This window comes from Sabethes cyaneus, chromosome 3 (assembly GCF_943734655.1).
Source record: "Sabethes cyaneus chromosome 3, idSabCyanKW18_F2, whole genome shotgun sequence".
Taxonomy (NCBI): domain Eukaryota; kingdom Metazoa; phylum Arthropoda; class Insecta; order Diptera; family Culicidae; genus Sabethes; species Sabethes cyaneus.
The window spans coordinates 75,467,867-75,487,051 of record NC_071355.1 but is presented as its reverse complement, the minus strand read 5'-3'; the positions used below and the strand labels follow the sequence as shown (position 1 = coordinate 75,487,051).

At 38.8% G+C, this 19,185-nt stretch overlaps 1 protein-coding gene across 1 annotated transcript in view; it reads right to left on the bottom strand.

Moving 5' to 3' along the window:
* LOC128743101 (synaptotagmin-11) overlaps nt 1-18,469 on the bottom strand; it is a 48,902-nt gene extending 30,433 nt beyond the window's left edge. Inside the window, exon 1 of the mRNA XM_053839624.1 lies at nt 18,387-18,469. Coding sequence (XP_053695599.1) covers nt 18,387-18,426 — 40 coding nt within the window. The 5' untranslated portion in view covers nt 18,427-18,469. The remainder of the gene's footprint in view (nt 1-18,386) is intronic.
* Nucleotides 18,470-19,185: the final 716 nt, after the last annotated feature.

Sequence of the window (19,185 nt, the reverse complement as noted above, 5' to 3'; positions counted from 1 at the left end):
AGTTAAAGTTACTAACACAAAATCGAGAAAATTTTGGTTTCAAGTCAAAATAAAATTGAGGAAAAATAGTTTAAGAAATAAAAAATATTAATTTAACGATATTACGCCATGATGACTATTTAGGAAGCTAAATCGGAAAGCACTTAACTGGCCAAATAAGCAAGAATCTGAAGTAATTATTTCTGATTTGTATTATATCAACTGAACCTTAACTGAACCTTAAGTTTTCTACAGAAATGGCAACATTTTGACACGAGGATCATTTTTAAAAAGGATGACAGCTTTCAATTTTTGTCATTACCTTTATCACGTTCAATTGCTTATTAACAAAAGGGGTTTACTGCGTATTGCAAACGTTTTGTACGCCGCCTTCTACTAGGATTTGGGCACACTAGTGACTTGCTAAGCTTATGACTTTACTTTAAATTGAAAACATACATATTTTTGTCAACTTTTAATTTGAGGATGGTGAGGATGATAAATACAGAAAATGCGACCTTGATCCTTCGCCCAGAAACAACCGCTAAAAGAATCAATTTGTCATTCTGGTTGGTTTTCTCGTGAAACCCACAATCAATACAATTACCGGAGCAGTCATTCTCTCATGATGAACCGCTAGACAAATCAAAAAGCAAACCGAAGTATATGATTAAACCGAAAGCCACAATAGTCCACACAAAAAAAAATAAACCGACCGCTCTGAGGATGAACAAACATCAAAGTGCCATCAGAAAATATGTCGAATCCAACACCCACACTGAACCAACAGTTCAATTTTTCCCAACACAATCTCTCTCTCTCTCTCTTTTGGTTGGATGACGTCAAACATCGGCCCGACAAGCCCGGCGAGAAGGTGATATGTGTGCAAGTTCGACGATCCCCTGGGGGCGCACCACCTTTTGCCTGCTTCCCAATCGGCCGAAAGCTTCCCTCTGAAACTCTGCATCATCTGATTTCATAGCATCGTATAGATTTTTGTTACAAAGCGAAATTCTTACACCATTCCTCCTCCTGGCTCTTTGCCAGCTTTAGCCCTAGTAACTTTGCTGAATAACCACCCGGCGAGGAAGGACTTTTCGAGAATATGCCAGCAAATAGAAACAAATAAAAAAGAGATATTAAATAAGCATCATTGCCCCTGCAGGTTTCTGAAATAGTTGCAACTAAACAACTTTTTCTCTTTCGTCTTTCACTTCTTTTTTCCTCTTGTAGCCATTGAAAAAAATGCACTATCTATAGAGTACTGCGGAAGTTTCAATAGTCTCCTCACTGAAATGAAGTTCAGTGCATAAGGTGGGGATTCCAGTTTATCAAAACTTGAAACTGTCCGCTCTGAACTCGGTTATTATGCTGCCTTTGAATCGTCCGTTGGTTGGCTTAACTCGAAATAGCTCATTAAACGGACTTTTTTATCTAAACGCTGCGACTCTTCTTCTGTCCCATACAATTCGACCAGTAGAGTTCATCTCCATCCAAATGCATAGCAGTCATGTACACAGTTCAAATACAGCTGGTACAGGCTCATTTTTATCCTTGCTTGCTGTGAAAAAGCTGTATAGCTACAATGCGACGCTGCCGCTGTGAAGTACCACCAACTCTTTGAGTTTACACGATTCCGCTCGCCGAGCAGGGAAAATTTACGACGACCATAAACGGCAAGATATATGGTTCTTTGCCAAAAATTTATGATTCACATGACTGCCTCTGCAGGAGACAAGTAGGTACCACAGCCGAAAAATGTTGCTGATCTGGTAGGATAACTTCAGCCGGACTAAACATGTGCATTCAAAATGGCTTGTAAAAGTTTCATACTCGACACGAAGCGACAGAGGAAGCATACCCCGGATCGGAATCGTGTGAGAAAAATATATAATTTATGGTTGATTCTGTTGTTTTTTATAAAGTAGATAAAGGAAAAGCAAAATGAGATTTGGACTTACTTATACTTTTGTTCTATCATTTCGAATTATTCTACCTGTTGATGTTTTTCCATGTGTATTGACACTTTAGCAATAAAACATCTGAGATTTAGTTTACAACGTAAATTTGGATTCCACCTGGATGGTCAATTATTTTTCAAAATCTGCATACCATTTTTCCCAGTTCATGCAATGTTCGTTCTTCACAAAAGTACTAAATTGAGATCCTTTCGTGTTTTTAGTGAAAATTGTCGAAAATTTGTACGCAAGTTGCAAGACAACCATGCGTTCCGGTCAGTCCTGATGTAGTGGTTAGCATTCACGCTACTCACACCGAGGTTCCGGGTTAAAATCCCAACCCTGCAGAAGTCTCGAATGGCCCAACCTGTTAAAGTGACTGTAATAAACAAAACCATGCGCTCCCTTTTTCTGTGGGATCTATGGAGGTATCTCATCAAGCTGGAATTAGCGACGTGCAAAACAGTGGTTTTGATTGTACATTGCTCAACACTTAGAAAGTGAAGTTAGAAGTGAGTTTCAACTGAAAATAATAGCTAATTACTAACATTTTCATAATACCTAATCAATTCGATGACAAACCCTCAAACTTTCCGAGCCATTACGTAAGCATTAAGCTTAAGAAGCTTTTTTCTCAACTTGCTGTTTTGACGTACGAAACGGACCTGTCGATAATGGCAGTGTAATCTATTCGCTCTACCGCACACCGTTGAGAAAACATCGAAGGACGACATATTTTCCTTGAGCACGTCACATCGACGCGACCGGCGGAGCTTTGTCGATAAATCCCACGTGCAAAAGATATCATCCAACCCAGTGGTACAGCAGACAGTGCCATCGTTTCACGTTTTCCAAGCACGTTCATCTCGGCCGGTAACGGTAAATAACGTCTTTGTACGGGCATTCGAAATTCAACCTGACATTCAGCATCGTCAGTATTACCCGTCGGATTGATTAACCGTTGAATACAGAAATGACTAAGCCCGATGTTTTTCTAGTGAAATTGGAGTTGATTACATTTTATATTCTACTAGCCCGATCTTGCTAGGGATTCAAAATTAGCCTGACCAACCGAAAATTCGAATGAGCCGAATGGTTGGTGAATGGCTGGGTAATGCGTAGGGAAACTGTGGGTTAAATGAACAAGTAACCAAATTATCAGCAAATCGATTAAAATCTATTTCAATTCTACAATTACCTTCTCCTAGGAACATCCCAATCTGTTATAAACGTTTCGTGCTGATCATAAACTGTCTAATCATCTAATCAATGTGAAAACAATTGGAATAGTTGAAAATATTAGCAGAAAACTGACTTGTAGAGTAATATTCACAAGCAGTAAATAAGTCAAAAAATTAAATTTCAACTATCGGTATCATTTAGTGTTGTTTACTTATCAATATCCTGTGAATCTATCAAAAGTTTTTGGAGCGTCTTAGTAGAATACGAAACCTGAAATTAAATAAAAAAGACAACTTATCCAGATAAGTTCTACTATGTATATTTCTTCGCGACTATGTATATTTCTTGTGACATGTCGCGAAGAAATGTACATGTTAAATTTAATTGGATAAGTTTTCTTTTTTATTTGATTTCAGATCTATTATTTGTTTGTGTTTATATGTCAGGTGCTTATACCTGATAACTATTTGTGTTTTGAGTTCATTTTGCCCCTCTTTCATGATCATTTTACCCACAAAAGATCAGAATTAGATTTGACGGTTTCGAAAATAAAGAAATTACCAATAATAGTTATTTTTCAAGCATTGTTATTTTTTGCTTTGTAGAATATGAGTCGAGTTTTCTATACAATGCATGCAACATTTGGTTGACTTCAGACGAACGAATGGGGAAATTGCTAAGCGTGCTCATTTACCTTACCTTTCACTCTAAAAAATCGACGTATCGCATCCACGTGAAAAATAATGTAAACTTCTGCACAGCAACCTACATGAACTTCAGGTAGTAGTTAATGGGAAAGTTGATAAAATTTATCGGGATCGCACGTAAACCGGTTAGTATGAGTGCAAGTTACCAATAATTTACGTGAACGTTAGATGAAAAGTGCGTTGGATGAGAATTACCCATGTTTTCACGTAAACTTGACGTGCCGATTTTTTTGAGTGTACGCTTACCTTATCGGAATGTACGGGTTAAATAGACAATGGTCCTCAGCCTTGTGTCCAGCAACTCCTATCCCTCCCTGCTCGTGCTACCAACAGGAATAAGAGCAACCTTCGCAGAGATCGGGTAAACAACCCCGGTGGAAACTAAGGTAATATATAGGAGATAGGGCAGGCATTCATGCGATAGCTGAGTGTCGAACTGAGAGCCATGCCAGTCACTTGACGGTCCTATATTCCACAATCCACCAACCAACTGATCTCCTGCTCTCCAGGTTAGGAGCGGCTCACGACAGCGTCCGATCTAGAGCGAGCGGCTGAATTAAGCTACGTGGTATCTCGGCACTAAAGCTAAGATGGCAACCTCATCACGAGACTCGGTAGCGTGGTCCTAGTTAAGGTAACTTATTTAAACAATGTTTGCTACAAACATTCAAACAAAAACGAATAGGAATATTTGGCATCGACCTAGACGACGAAATAAGGACAACGAATGGAATCTCGGTACTAGGAACTGCAGATCGTTCCCAGTAAACATTTTCAAATGCATATCAGATCAATAAATGAGTTATATGTACCTATATATACCATGAAAAATCGTATCTGATGCACAAAACTAGCATATGCGTACTAATTTGGAGGCCATATACGTACTACAAAATATACGTTAACAATTCAACTGTATAAGTCTTTGTATGCGATAAGATACGACTCAAAGCGATTTGTTTTATTATGCTATACAATTCTGTACTGAAAGTCGTAGGTCAATCACTTGCTATCGTCAAATACGATAGAATATAAACTTATGTGCGTTTCATTAGACTATATTTACGACACTGAATTTATTAAAAGTCAATAACGATAATTTTCGTACATTGATATACGAGTTGGTGTTTGCTGCGTTGAGTTTCATAGAAGGCGACAGGATGCTGCTCGAACAACTGGAACCCCGTGACTTTGGTATCGTAGCGTAGCACTCAAGAAATCTGTCGCAGAGGAGAGAAGGTTAAAAGATCCGTGGCATAAAAGGCCCAGTTTTACCAGAGTGATGAAGCGTTGCCATGAAAGAAATGTATAGACCACTGATAGGGCCCCAGAGTCTGCACACCGATACGATCGATAATGGCTAACAATGTATAAACTTCGCACCTTCCCGACAGGCCTGGTGATCCGAAGTAACTTTTATCCAGGCCAAGATGTCCACAAAGCCTCCTGGAGATCACCCGACCACCGTAAATCAGATTGACTGCGTCCTCATAGGTCAGACTGGTTCTTCTCTAACATCACGAACATACGTTCCCTACGGGGTACGGATATTAACTCTGACCATTACGTAATAGCAGTATAATTGCGCTCAAAACTGTCAAAGCCGTCCTCCTCAGCTGAACATTAAACAGCAATCGGCCAAGTACTATCATGGGAAGTGCCACATCCGGTGCACTGCCTTCTTCCGAGAAGTTAAGTGCTTCAAATCTCGAAAACGGTTGGGCAGAATACGCTCGGTCTTCGGAGAAACCGTTACCGCGGTACTAGGTACCGAAATTGATGGGTTTGATGGGAAATACCAACAAGCGGTGGAAATAAAAAAAATAGCTTGGCTAACTTATATGCCCATTGCCGCTAAAGATTGGCTCAATGTTGACGAGCAAGGGAGCAGATGGCCACGATCCTGAGAAATAAAAACCCAACAAACATTTTTATTGAATAACAGATTATCAAGCGCTTGTTTACTGGATATTAGCTGTATAATTGTTGAATAAACTGCTCTTCAAATAAAATGTTTGTTGAGAAGCGCCAGAAAGAGTACAGAGATCGTGCAGAATTAAAACAACTATTTTGAGCTACTCACAGGCGTAAGTTTTCCATGAAGCTTAAACAATGTCGTAAGGGCTACACAACGAAAGCTAAAATTGGCGTTTTGTCTTCGACTCATCAGTATAGAACAGATTGATTTGTAACGTCATCAACGTCAAGACGCAATGTCGAGTAGGCTCACTCTTCTCGACTCCATCTATAAAAAAAAGGCACTGTTGCGATTAGCGCGCCATATCGCTGGTAAACCGCGCTTAAAGATCCTGTTACGCCTGCTGTCACCGATAGTACAAGGTATCATAGGGAATTGTTAGGCGGGCTCGCGTCACTGCAGACCAAATTTTCACCATCCATGGATCCAGATCCAGATCTTGCAGAAATGGCGGGATTATAACCTATCTGCGAATCACACCTTTTGTGACTTCGAAGCAGCATACGATACAGTTGATCGAAACCAGCTATGGCAGATAGTACACGAACCCGGTTTTCCGCACACACTGAAGAGACAGTTCAAAGCTTACTGGATCGAGCGATTGTTTCGTGCGCATCTCGGGGACACTTTCGAGTTCCCTGGAGACCTAGTGAGGCATTATGCAAGGTAACGGCTTACTCCGCTTGCTAATCAGAATCGCTCTGGAGGAGGTGATCCGACAAGCGCACATCAAAACGCAAGGCAGAGCGGAAAGTGCTGCGTACGATGTATGCCGAAGTACAAACTGAAAGCGGAGAGTGACGGAGGCTAAACAACAGGCACTGCTTGAAAAGATTCTCACCGTGCATCTGGTGAAAGTCGATAGAGTAATACTTTTCATTTGCCGTGTTTATGCTTAAAATCGATCAAGTGGTGCAAAAGTCATGATGTTTCATAGTTAGTAAGGTAGGTAAAAATTACGTTTTTGGGACCACCCTTGCTCAGAAAGGGCCAAAGTACGGCGAGTCATCTTGAAGAAGGAGAATGTAAGAGAACAAATATTCGTCAAGAACGAATAAGGCGATTATTTTATAAATGTACATTCTGATTACTATTGTAGTATAAATCAAATAAAAACAATTCTCGTTGACTGATTATTTTTGTAATATAAAACAGATAAAAACAATTCTCATTGAAACGGGGCCACTACTGACACGAAGTTAAGAATATTAAAAAAAATATGCTTGATACGTTGGCAATGGCTAAAAAATGTAAATCACACTTCAAGCACCTCGAAAAATAGACCCCTCGTTCCCCAAGAGGCCAGAAACAGTTTAAAACAGTTGATATTTCAACAAGCCTTGACATTCTTATCATCTAATATTTACTAAATTTGCTAGAAAATAAATAACAATCGATTCGCTTTTGTGAAGAAGATAAGGCAAATAAAGTGAAAAGTTTTATGGCAGCTGTCCTGTATTTGTCAGAATTTATCAGAAAATCGCCTTTTCCGCCATCAGCGCATTAACCGATTTTAATTTCAAACTCGTCATTGGACAACTGAGAAAAAAATTATAAGAAACATGCATCAAATTACAGTAATCATATGCTGCAATATCCCGCAATTGTCAAGTACTCTAACAGTTGGTTGGAAAGTCTACCCAAGCAACAATTTGGATTTTATTACACTCTTATGATGGCATTTAAGACAAAATTGATCTTGCAGACCACCATAAGAGTGCAATAAAACTCACATTGCTGCTTGGGTACCGACTACAAAACTGAAGGTGAAATTTCGAAAATAGAATCTTACCACTTAAGCTTTGCTTTAATTTACAAAAACAAACAATATTTGAACTCCATCGGACAGCAATCTGGAGCAGCAAAGTAGTTCCCTATTTTGTCAAAATAGTTTTCTAGTAACATTTAAAGTGAATTAAATGCTTATGGGCTTGCATTTAAATTGCGTTGGTAATGCTTATTTGTTACCAATCTTTACTGTACTGTACTTTAATACTGTAACATTGAGGAAAAATAGAAAAAAATTAAACTTTGGTGGACCCAAACTGTTTGTGCTCTTATCGTTGAATACTGGATCCCTTAAAAAGGAATATTAAATTCCACTGTGCGCCCATTAAATAGTTCAAAAAAAACTTTTAGACTCTTACGGCTGACACTAGTACAGGAAACAATCATAATTCTCTGTTCTTGACAATCAAACTATCTACCTACTTTTGTTTGCCAAGCTTTTATATCACATGCATTGGCAACGGAATGCAATTGATTTTCAACTGTTTTCCAATTTTCATACTCTTTCTTTCGCAGAACGATTCCTCGATTGGCACGGTCGTAGGCGCCTTTTGTAATCATCCTTGAGGCATGACTTGAAACGAGCAACAATGCACTCTGTCGGGTGAGAGTATGCTGTGTCCGTAGCTTAGGTACGTATACGCGACTACGGCACAGCATCCTTGAATTGGTTTTGTTTCTTCTTTTATACTGTTTTCCACTTCATATTTCCAACGGGAAACCACGGACGACAGAGGTCATATTGATATTGATTTAGCATGCAATAGAGGAGATGTTTTGAAGAAGAAAAATGATAGACGAAGAAAATCGAAGGACAACTCAATAACTAGGAAAAGCTTGACTAGGTTGTGCCAATGAGCTGGCAAACATTAAAAAATTGAAGAAGAGTATTTCAAACTACTGTTCATGAAATAACTGTTCAGGAAGAAGAGTATTTCAAGTTACTGTAAGCTATGGACATAATTAATAAATAAATTATTAACAAATTCAATAGCTAACTGCTTTATAATTAAAACTTCTCTTCAACAGAACGCTAATCGCTGATAAATAAAGTACTTCCATCGACACCAAAAGAAGTGGTAACAACAACTTGGTTGCTTTTCATCTTACAGTACGATACACGTTCTTAAGAGTGCTGCACAGAATTGCGACTCCTAATACACGCCAATCAATTAACTTTCATCTCTCGTAATTTGTTTTAGTTTGGAGAATCCTTGAACTGTCCTGATTGACCAGTGTAATCGCTCTGACGAATATCTCAATCTTCAGTTGTTGTTTCGCACTTTACCTGATGCCCTTGACCTTACGCTATTAACCTTAAGTCAGTCATTTTGTTGCTTCAGCCTGGCATGGAGATGATTATGGAATATCGATTTATCTCCCAGCGGCAGTCTGTGTTTTGATAACAAGAGGGTGGCACATTTAGAGAAGGTTCGACGTTTGATATCGCTGCTAAAAGTGAGGCAGTGAAGATTCGAGTCTATTTAATTTTGCCAATTCTTTGATTATCTAGGTAATGAAAGTTCATTCAATTATAGTTTGAGTTTTACTCGAAACTCCAGCACAACTAAACTTTTATTTCGGTTCATTTATTATAAAGGAAAATCAAGAGTTAAAATAACCTGATCATCTGTATGATAATAAATTTTCTCGAATTAGTTTTAAAACCGTCGTTCAATCACCAACTTTTTTTTCTTTTCTCTTTCTTATCCCACAAATTGCAACGCATGATTCATCGGAAAAGTTAAACTGTTTCCCATCACGCTCGGCTAGTCGTCAGTCATGGATCGACGCCAGAAGGCGGAAGCCAACAATTGTGCCAAGTCGAAATCATATTCATTATGCATAATAGGCCGACCCACAAGCGGCTGTCAGCCATGGTGGCTCCATGCAAAATTACCCATCCAAGCTGGAGGTTTACTGTTCGAAAGGAAATTGTCGAGAGCGTACGAGAGAAACAGAGAGAGGGTTGTGTTGTGTATGACGCCAAAGCTTCTGCCTATAGTCAACCTGCAGTGAATTGGGGTGTTTCTGCAGTTGTAGTGCACTATTAGGCGTTGATACTCGCTTCTTGCTTTGCCCGGAAACTGGACCGACTGGAGCCATCATCGGTTTTCCGTGCGATTGGAATGAGTCATATCCTGGGAAGAATGAGGGGATATAGTACAAATGAGACATTGTCGTGTTGGTAAGCAGATGATTGTTCCCTTTTATTATATTGTTTACGTAAATATGATTAGAGCGCAGATTCGAGTGTAAAGTTTTATCTCACTTATACGTTGTTTGATAGCCAATGCAAACTTTGAATTGACAGTCTGGTATCTGATGATAGAGAAACATCGGTGAAAGTGGAAAACAATGTTACATTTTACCATATGCTTAAACGCGGTTTTGTAGTAAATTGTCTATAATTTATGACCTGCGAATAAAATTTTGATAGAAAAAAATATCATGCTGAAACAATTGATGGCTTGATGCGCAAACAAGTGCGTTGGTTCACCGAAATTGAACAGTTCCTCCACCTTCGAAAAAGTTCTAATGCATTCAGTAATTGGCTCGTTGTAACCGAATGCGGTCCGGCTGCGTTTGTGACTAACTCGTGGATAGCCAGTTTAAATATCAATTAACTAACGTTCTCTGCATCTAGCTATCTAACTAGCTAGCCACTCTACTTTACAGTTATTTGTATTCTTGACAGAAATACAATTGAAATTCTGAAAAGAATTGCAAGTAACTAACTGACACAAAGCAGTAAATGAAACGCTCAAAAACTTTTCGCGGATTAGACAGTCGCTGATTTCCTCGCTTTGAAAATTGGTGCGTTACGTCGCATGAACCAATATGCCTTCAGCTCTGTTTCCGTGCAAGACAACAGTTCCGAACAAATTCTTGCAATACATAGATGCAATCTGGCAAAAGGAAAGGATAATCGCTCACTTTTCTATAACGTTTCACTTTCAGGACACCAAATTGGACTAGGTTAAATGTTCAAACGATAAAATCGGTTGAAGGGGACTCAATCCCGGTGTAGTGGTTAGCATTCACGCCTCTCACGCCGAGGACCCGGGTTCTATTTCCAACCCCGCAGAAGTCACGAATGACCCAATCAGGTATCAGCATCTTTGGCTCGAGCAGCACGTTTCTCACAGTCATGTGGAAGATTTGTGCCTTGCCCATCTTGCCCGTGTCATCATTTACCTGATGAGGACGGAAAGGAAAACAGGAGGAATAGGAAGGGGTGGATGAGGAATTTGGACAAACACAAAGAAACACATACATACAGAGAGATTTTTGTACCCCCGAGGAGATACTGGAATCCTTGGTAGTTAACTTATCAATAGTACATCCCCTGGGGGGTATACTCATGATAAATAAGAGCCTATAGCTCAATACCGCTTTCGGTAAGAAACATCAAAATGTCTCGTAATCTTAGTTTCCTAAAATCCGATTAAGTTAAGACGTAGGATCCAAGGATCCTATGACGCAATTGTGCTACTGCAGGACAGTTGCAAATTACGTGATAAGGTGTACCGTAGTCGGATTCACATAAATTATAATGATATATAGCCGTATGATAATTTAGTCTGTAGTGACCAGTCAGTGATCTGACAAGAATACTGCAATTTAACTTTGAGTGTTGCAAAAGAAATTTCGCAACCTTCTCACAAGGCTTAACAATGAAACTTTTCGTTTGACGACCAGTTTCAAGATTTTCCCAATAACGTTCATGTTCAGATGAAAACCAAGATCGAATCTTTTGTTTTATCCAACATGCCGCAACATGATAAAGCAGGTTCCGGTCCGAAAACCGACTTTTCTGGTCCAGATCTTGCTAGTTCATCAGCCCACTCATTTCTGGTTATACCAGAATGGCCAGGAACCCAAGCCAGATGAACGGCATTTAAAATGCTTAGTTCTTCTAATTGGGTGTGGCAGGCGATGACTGTTTTAGATTTAGAATTAGCCGCACAAAGAGCTTTTATAACGGCTTGACTATCAGAACAGGAGTAAATAATCTTGCCTATCAGTTCTTTCTGAAGTGCAAACTGAGCTCCGCACATAAATAAATTGCAAAGATTTCTGCTAGAAAAACGGTGCAGTAACTACCCAACGAATAGGATTCCTCCAATTCTAGCTCACGGCAGTAAACACCAGCATCCGCGCGACCTTCGTACAGGGAACCATCAGTATAACAGACCACATAGTCGGAAATTTTCCTTTCCATGTAGCCTGACATCCACTCCTCTCTAGGAGGAAAGTCACTTGAGAATGTCCTATACGGGACGCATGAGCGTTACATCGCTAGGAGCAAGGGCAAACTTGTCCTCAGCAACAATTTGCGACCACAATCGAGTATGACCAGTGGAACCGTCCACAGACTGCCAAAGGCCAATCGCGTGTAGTCGACAAGCACATATTAGTCCCAAGTAACATTTTTGTTGTATAATAGCTTATCAAGCACATGTACCACGGGAATTAACTGTACAATAGTTTAATAAGCTACTATACAACAAAAATGTTTCTTGGGGTGCCTCTTGCTTGCAGGTGGAAGTGTAGGGGTTTAATATTGAATATTAAGACAACCATACGCCAGTATTGGTCTGACAACGACCGTGTATAACCAGTGTATGTATTTGGGTTTAAGCCCCCAAGAGTTGCCAATTGCTCGTCTACATTTCCCAAAGGCTATGCGAACTTTTTTTATTCGGAAATCAATATTTGTGGACCAGTCAAGCTTGGAGTTGAGAATCAATCCCACGTACTTCACCTCGTTCACAACAACAATATCCGAATCGTAAAAGCGCAGAGCGCGAGCTGCATTGGTATTTCTACGTCTTGAAAATAAAACGATAGATGTTTTGCTCGGATTTACCGAAAGTGCAGTTTCTCGGCACCACGTTTCCACGACGCGTGGAAGTCATTAACTCAAATAATGTGCTTATGCACTTTCCAACTACTAGGATGAGATAGTCATCCGCAAAACCATATGACGGATCGCCTAGACCATTGAGTTACCTCAGTAGACCATCCGCCACAAGGTTTCATAAAAGAGGCGAGAGAACGCCACCTTGTGGACATCCACAAACACTTTGCTTCCAAATGCTTGCTTGCCGTAAGGACGAAAAAAGCAATCGGTTACTAAGCATTTGTTCTATCCACTTTATGATTATTGAAGGCACATTATGATAACGAGCAGCCTCCAAAATGGAAGCGAAAGATACGTTATCAAACGCGCCTTCAATATCCAAAAAAGTTCCTAAGCAAGATTCCTTTTGTGATAAAGTAACCTCAATTTTATTCACCACATCATGTAATAAAGTGGTTGTAGATTTGCCACTTTGATAAGCATGTTGTGCTGAATGAAGAGGAACTTCAACTAAGCTTGTTTCGCGGATGTGGTGATCAACAATCTGCTCGAGTGATTTAAGCAAGAAAGACGTTAGACTGATTGGTCTAAAACTTTTTGTTTGCTCGTATGTCGTGCGTCCACCTTTAGGAATAAACTTAATTGTTATTTAGCGCCATTGAGTTGTACATCCCAACAGCTGTACATCCCAATAGCAATACTACACACAAACATCTTTCTTAGAATGTGTTTGAAGTACTTGAGTCCTTTCTGCAGTAGAATAGGGTATATTCCATCTGTTCCAGGAGATTTGTATGGAGAGAACCTGTTCACGGCCCACTCAATCGCTTCAGTTGTGACAAGTCTACGAGTAGGATTCCCTGGTCTTTAGTACCAATAAGTATTGGACTAACATTCCTTCCCACCCTACCAGGACCCGCATTCGGACGTGGCCGGCGTCGGCATTGATCAGCATGCAGGGACTTGATAAGGTTGCACAATGAGGAATAGCGTGCTGTATGCTTTTTCCAGCCATCATTTTGCAATTTTCATCGCTCCTGGTCAATAACAGAGTAGCAGCACAAGGGCGGTATCCTATGCTTATGCTTATGATTATTTTGATTACTAAGAGTATAAAAGATTGTTATAAGTATCCCGCATTTTGCACCTTACTGGACACCGTAGTGTAAAAGTGTGACTGGGTACAAAAGTGCGACATGGTGAAATCGCTGAAGTAAGAAAGAGAAAGAGCGACAACGGCAACGTTGCTGTTTTCTTTTGTCATATACATTGGTGTTAAGGAAAAACATCTAGATTAATCTAGGTTCAGCTGCAAAGCACAATATGTTACTATAAAATTGCTGGACATTTTATCCATCCAGCGACATATTAACAATTATGTTTCGTTCAGTAGTATAGTAGCTATTAGCATTTGAAATCTTTAATTCAAATGTTACACTTCTATTTTCTTTTTCAAAGAGTGCTACCCGGTATAGTAAACAAAGACGTAGTCCTACGTCAAAATACCTTAATGTATTGGACATAGGATATCTCAAATTGTCCGGAGAAGAAGAACAGGATTTTCAAATGCAGTAAAAATAAAATTTTTGGTGGTCATCTTGGATTTAGTCACTATATAGGATTTTAAGAAAAAAAATCGCCGTTTTCATCATGAGCACCCTAATCGATCTTCATTTTGAGACCACTATTGAAAAGCTGAGAAAAAATGCTATTCGCAGCATAACTATTTCTATGACAGACCGGCTACGACTGAGAAGAGCTGAGACTGGTATGCGATTATTTTACTAGTCGATGGCCTAAGTAATCGCATAGCAGTCTCTGCCTTATTTTTCATTGAAATTTCCACAAAAAAAAATGTGGTAAAGGTCTATTTCATTATATTATGTAGAAAAAATAGGAATAAACCACAATATTTAATCTAGCGAACCATGTTGCTCCAGCACTGCATAGAAGTAATTTCCTATTAGTGTTCTCTTTGGCTATCGAATCTTTATTCATGATTACTATAAAGTAAGGAGGGGTAAAAGTGCGATGCGGGTAAAAGTGCGATTCAATGATTTATCAGTGCAGATTCCGAGTAAATTTTCTACATTGGCATGGATCGGTGACTACTTTGACAGCTTGAATCTAACATAAACTTTGGTTGCTTACGAAGCATAGTTGCTGAGTTATGTGCAAATGTTATTTTAGGGCGGTTTTGATGTAATTTTTCGTTATACGGCAAATACGATATCAACAGGAGGATATTACTTGTTGAAAATTTGTAGCAGCATTTTACATCACTCACATATCTGTTTTGAAAATACGGCGAAAATAATTTACAAAATATATTTCGCTTTTCCGTAATTTAATCTAACCCCGTCAAGCGCCTAGCGGGGTAAAAGTGCGAATCTGCACTTGATCAGAAGAAAGAAGAATTTATTCGGCAAAACACTATTACCGCAGATGGTTTGTAGTTGAATGTGAAGAGATTGAATTACTGCATCACTATAAAATATATTATGTTGTAGTCCTTCTTTATATCTCACGAAAATTGACGACAACTTCAAACATCGCACTTATGCCCCGCCCTACTCTATAGCCAAAGACCACCACTGGCAGCGCAAAGGTTTCTGTCGAATTTGTCAATATCTGGACGGATCTATTTCGGAACCATGTCGATGAAATAATCTCAAGTACTACAAAAATAGTGAGCAAATTATTTCGATTTAGGAAATATTTTCCAACAAAAGGTTGCATGTCAGCCCGAGCAGGAGCGAAGAGCAAAATAATATCAAAACTATATCAAACTAAAGTAAAATACTATATTTTGTTATTGAATAGATATGGAGATACATTGATAGCACATTTTGATATTAAGTAGATATTTAAAACATTGTTTGTAAGATGAGTTTAATAACTGATTTTGTTATCATATCTTATTGTGACCTTAAAATGACATTCGATATATTTCATAATTTTTTTTTGATTGAAGAGATTTTAAATTATGAATATTTTATAAAATTAGTTTTTTATATGTCATATGCTACTACATTTGTTATTCAATACCTTAATAATACTAAAATATTTTATTCCAAACTCTGAATACAGTCATGTTGCTCCTTTGTTATTCAAATAACACAAGTAGTTATTCTTTTGGCCTTAAAGGAACAAAATTTTGATATTATTTTTTGTTATTTTACCTACTATGTCAGCCAAGACAAGATCAAATTTTGATATGAGTTATTCGATTTCCATAACACATTTTGATATTAATTTGCTCTTCGCTCCTGCTCGGGAGTTACAACCAATCAGAAAGTGGATCAAGTTTGGATCAACGTCGCGATTACTTCCTGGAACTTTCTTTTCTAGTTACCAATAAGCGATTTTGTAGCATTTCGTGGTGCTCTATCCACTTTAGAGGACAAAATTTTTCTAAGACCTTCGTATGAAGCACAACACACATATTTTCAATACCTATCATGATAATTGCATTTCATGAATCATTTCTTGAAGAAAAGTTCACTTAAAAAAGGAAAACTTGAAATCGGTACGCAAGGGTATTAAATGGGGAAGGCAAACACGAAAGCGACCAACATAGCTCTTGCCATCTCAAGCCCCTACCTAGCGCCTCCTCGCGGCCATACCCGGTAATGCTCTATTGACTAGCTAAGCTAGGAGGTGCGATGCTGCGTGGTTCCCGGCTGCCTGATTGCAAAACTGCGATTTTGGGCAGACGGCTGAACCACACGAAATCGGTACGCAAGTTTTGTATATTGCTGATTGCAAGGAAAATTATACCATCCAAAGTGCGCAATCGCTCATAAAAGTGCTATTTCACATCAAATCGTTTCGGTATCTTCGGCGCACTTTTTCGTAGCAATAGGCAAGGAAGCAATAAGTGCGCCGAAGAGACCGAAACGATTTAAGCTCAAATAGCACTTTTATGAGCGATTGCGCAGTTATTGATTGGACAATTTTCCTTGCAATTAGCAATACACAATTAGAACTCACAATATTTTTGAAGAGTTAGCTTTCACTGTAAGAAGTTTTACAATGATTGCACATAGATAGTAAGAGCTACTAAAACTGCATAAACACGGTGGCCCAACTCTAATCGCATTACCCTTCCTGCTTCAGATATGTCCAATCAATTTGATTTCAAAGCTACTGAGAATCTGAGCTTTCATTTGCACTTAATATCTGGACGCACTGTTCATTTTACTATACAACTAGTGGTTGGATTTGGAATCTTTTGATAGCGTTTTTTTTACAAAAGTCTCCTTTTTATCTTTGTTTATTTTAAGAGTTGAAGTTTGGTTACATTTTATTCGCTTCAAAAAATGTTGTGACAGATGGAGTCCGGAAGAAGAAAATTAATTTTGGACACCCACGTTGAAAATCCAGCATGGTCGAGATCAAAAATTGCGAAATCATTCGAATTGATCAGGTCTACCGTATACATTTTTAACAACAGTACCGTCTTGAGAATTCGTCTGCGTAAAGGTTATCGTTCACTTCGTGCAAAACACTGAAGCAGAACGTAGTGGCTAAAAGTCACGCTCGAAAGTTGTCCAACAAGGTTCTGACGAAGGACAAGGGCACATAAATATATGAATAAGGATTTTGGGCACCTTCCAGCGCAAACGTTCTTTGTGGTCAATACTCAAGGAGATGTCCTCAGCAAATTTAAGTATGTTTCTGCAAATTAATTTGCCAGGAAACTCTTGGTCTGGCAAGAGATCTGCAGTTGCGGCTGGAAGTTTTATAAAATTTGTCACAAACGACATATACCGACGCTTAACGAAAATAATTTTTCCAACTCCTAAGTGTGAGATAAACGAGTCTTTTTTCGCCTCTTCACATCGAGTTGCTCACGTAAAATATTATGCTATTACGGTCGAGATGTTATCCATCAGGAAGTTAGTTAGGGAGGAATAATAAACGTGAATATAACGTGACCCCTAAGTTTTATGTATCCTGTTTGCCATGTTACAATTGTTTTGACCGACGTTTGAAGTGAACGTAGAAGTTTAGTTTTATAAAAATTTGCATGTCTTGATACTTCATGTTATATGCAGGATTATAGCTGATGACAAAACTAGTATAACTAGCCATTAAATATTTACATATCTCGGAAACGACTTAGTATACTTGAAACAGACTTGAGAAAAAATGCATGAATTTTGTATAATGCGTTGCCAAGTTTGTTTGAAAATAAAATAAATTAGGGTGAAACACTAAATCAATGAACGAATTTGAACAATATTTATCTCGAAAGTGCTAAATATTTTGATATTAGTAGTAAAGCAAAATTGAGAAACCGTGGTAAAATTTAATAGCAGAGAAAAATTTCTTCATGATGAAGGAGATAAGATTGACAATCAATGCGGCTGTAATATTGCAAAACTGAGACTGAAAACATGATCGAGAATTCATATCTGATCCAAATCAGTTTTCAGTTAAAAATGTGTTGGTGTGAAAGACCATCATTTATAAAAGTAAACTCTTTAATAGAAAATTAAACCAGGATTGGAATGAAGAAATGTTACGATCGAATATGTAAGAGTTTTTTTTTTTCTAAAAATCACTCATATAAAGATGTCAATGGATGTTATCGAATTAATTCAATCCGAACATGTAGCACCAATATATGCCAAAGGTTTTACACCTATTATTTCAACGCTACGGATTATAGGACATCAAAACCGAAATGAGAAACCCAATAAGATTCAATTTGCCTCATCCCTCCATTCGCTTTATGTAATCACATACAAATCAATTTAGCAGTCACGATTGGCTTGCTGACGGGGTCAACTCAATCCCCCCGTTATCCGGTAATCGTCATTTTTTCTCTGTAACAGCCACTGGATTATACCTTAACTTACCTCAACATATGCAAAGATTAAGCGACTTCAAATGTTAGCATAAAAACAAAGTTATTTTACCAGTTTCCAGTATGTTCATATCCGGGCCGTGGTCGCCCATTTTGCGTCGTTTTTCACCAGCAACAGACTAGCTCGACAAACACACGACTCCCCTTTTTTATCTGCCTCGATGTCGATGAATATTCCAGCTGGCAGGAAAATCTGCTTCCGCAGCTCGCACACAATTTTATATTTCACCCTCCACTGTGCACTGTTCTCAGTACGGAACCACTAAATCGATATCTTTCTTCCTGCCTTGTGTTAGGCACTGGTTCATGAGTAAGATTTTCCTTGAATGATTATCCTGCTTCTATTTGTCACTAGCAATTGGAGATTCACTCAGAAAAATAATGATCTGACACCTACTAAATATTGCGACACTTTGCTAGCAGCAAATTCACATCCTTATTTCCACTCTGCGGGGGTGAACAATTTTTCTTTTGTCCTAGCAAAACCACCAACCGCAAAAGTAAGCAGATCCGTCCCGTTACAACTAACTGCTCATTGATACCGTTCGATACAGAATGAAGATTTTTGGTCCTTCCAATGCAGCAGCGCTTATGGCTGCCGGAGAAAGCTTTTACCTACCGTTTTGTCAAGTTTAGAGAGCGCTCTTATGTAGTGTGTGCACGAGAGAACCGTTGACGATCGATATTGGAGCAACGCGATGCGCGCAGGCGTCTCCATCATTTCGCACCCACCACACACGGCTTTCGCGGAATGGAGCGAAGCTTTCGGTGAAATGTCAAACAAAGTTTGCACTACTGCGCCGATTGTTTTTCACCGGAGCGACATGTAGATGAGTCTGTTTTTGTTATTT